General features: G+C 34.5%; 1 protein-coding gene across 1 annotated transcript; it reads left to right on the top strand.

Annotated features, from left to right (window-relative positions):
- The first annotated feature begins 1,048 nt into the window (after positions 1-1,048).
- LOC113234212 lies at positions 1,049-1,705 on the top strand. The gene has a single exon (XM_026469507.1). It carries the CDS (start codon positions 1,049-1,051, stop codon positions 1,703-1,705), a length of 657 nt encoding a protein of 218 aa, XP_026325292.1.
- The last annotated feature ends 735 nt before the right edge of the window (positions 1,706-2,440 follow it).

Genomic DNA, 2,440 nt, shown 5'->3' with positions numbered 1-2,440 from the left:
GAGTACTTATCCACAAGAAATGGAATTCGATGGGAAAATGGCTTCAAGTGGTCCAGCTATTTGCGAATTATTTGCCGAAAACTTTGGTAAGGTATACAACACCCATGGACAATACTCGCCGTTGTTATTGCCTCCAGGCTCCTCATCCCCTTCTACTCTCTGTAGGTTGTCGTTTTCAAGCCAAGAAGTGCATAATGTTTTGATATCCTTGGATGCTGGGAAGGGGGCTGGTAGTGATGGGATTCCGCCTATTTTTATTAAGTCATGTGCTGAAGTTCTATCTTCTCCTTTGCAACAAATTTTTAATAGATCGCTTGATGACGGAGTTTTTCCTGACCTATGGAAAGAGGCCTTAATAATCCCATTATATAAATCAGGAGCCCGTCATATTGTTTCAAATTATCGACCGGTCTCCGTTCTTGCGATATTTGGTAAGGTTCTGGAGAAATTAGTCACTAGGCATCTAGTCTGGCACCTGAAGCATTTTATTACTGCGCATCAGCATGGTTTCGTTAAATCTAGATCAACTTCTACAAACTTAGCGTTGTTCATATCAAGTGTATCTAAATTAGTAGACGAGCGAATCCCGGTGGACGCCATATATACTGATTTCAGTAAAGCGTTCGACAAAGTAGATCATCAAATCCTTTTAAACAAATTGTCGCTTTCAGGCATTGATGGGTCATTGCTTAAATGGGTTAAGTCGTACTTATCTTATCGGCCTTCTAAGGTAGTAGTAAACGGTTTTAGTTCAAATTCTCTTGTAGCTCTGTCTGGGGTTCCCCAAGGATCTCACTTGGGTCCCCTATTTTTCAACATATTTATTAATGACGTGATTAATTGTTTTAAAAACTCGAGTGTATATCTTTTCGCTGATGACTTAAAAATATTAAAACCAATTAAGTGTGCCAGGGATTTGGAACTACTACAAGAAGATATCAATAATTTGTGTAATTGGTGTACATCCAATAAAATGATATTAAATGTAGCTAAATGTCATCACATACGCTTTTCACGCAACAAGTTCGATAACTTACATAAATACAATATGGCTGGACAAGATTTAGAGACGGTGGACGAGATTCGGGACTTGGGGGTTTTAGTAGATAGTAATTTGCGGTTTGACTCACATATCAAAAAAACTGTAAATAAGGGTTTTAGGATGATGGGTTTCGTACTGCGCAATGCTAAGGAGTTCAAGAAGTCTTCATCGAAAATAAAACTCTTTCAAGCATTAGTATTACCTGGACTGGAATTTAACAGTGTCATTTGGACTCCACATTACGAGGTGTATATTAAACGTTTGGAAAGTGTTCAAAAGCGCTTTTTATATCACTTGGCATTTGGCGATTTAGAAGCGGAGAGACTTCCAGGGTACTCACAAAGACTCGAGCATTACAAGTTAACTTCTCTGATCAACCGCAGAAAGAGACTTGATTTAATCTTCCTGCACAAAATTGTTAACGGTTCATTAGACTGCCCTGAGTTATTGAATATGCTCCAATTCAATACGCCTTGCAGGTTACCCAGGAAAAGCGCTTATAACTTTTTTGCCGTAGTAGGTTCAAAAACGAACCTCGGTCATTTCGCTCTTTTGCCGAGGCTCTGCAGGACGTATAACTCGCTTTCCAAATTACATGATTTGGACATTGGTCTTGGGTTAAACAATTACAAGAGAAGGTTGTGTGATATTTTAAATACATAAATGATGTTTCGATTAATTTTTTATTGTAAATTTGTATTTATATTTTTGAATTTATATTTTTAATTCTAATTTTAATTTTGAAATTTAATTTTATTTGTAACTTTAAATCAATTACTGTATATCATATCATAGGTAGAAGGATTAACTATATGCTCGACAGTTTCAAAAAACAACAATTTATTTTTTTTGTATGCATGCTGTGATGTTCCTTAACTATAGAAGCACTTAGTTTTAAGCGAATATGTTCAAATTTAATGTATAGTGTATTGCTATGTGGAATATCCTGAATAAATAAATAAATAAATAAATAAATAAATAAATAAATGACACTTGCAGGGTTGTCAGTTTTTATAAAATTTTAAATAGTCATTCTCGATAACTTCATCGATAGATTGTGAAAGAACTTGATAGATAAAATTTTGGCAAAAGTTACTGAATTGTGAATGTTATGACGTAATAATGTCTACTAATTGCGTTATTGCCATCTTTATTCTTATTTTGGCAGTTGGCCCACTACATAGAACAGAAATAAATTTTTATTCATATACATTGTACAAGAATAAGCAGATTTGATTATCTAAATTGAATTAAAATGAAGAACTTTAAAACACGTCTCCTCTTTGTATTTTTCATAGACATCATTGTAAATACAGTGTATGTATGTATAGATTTACAAATATTTACACTTGAAATGAATCTGTTCTCAGTATTTGGACGAACGATAGGTCAAGGACT

Source organism: Hyposmocoma kahamanoa, unplaced genomic scaffold (genome assembly GCF_003589595.1).
Source record: "Hyposmocoma kahamanoa isolate Upper Pololo Valley unplaced genomic scaffold, ASM358959v1 81687, whole genome shotgun sequence".
In the NCBI taxonomy this organism is placed as follows: Eukaryota; Metazoa; Arthropoda; class Insecta; order Lepidoptera; family Cosmopterigidae; genus Hyposmocoma; species Hyposmocoma kahamanoa.
The sequence above is the reverse complement of the archived record's forward strand: the minus strand, read 5'-3'. Positions and strand labels throughout refer to the sequence as shown.

Coding starts and splice junctions, on each gene's coding strand:
- LOC113234212 (XM_026469507.1), top strand. CDS start 1,049: ATGGCTGGACAAGATTTAGAGACGGTGGACGAGATTCGGGACTTGGGG.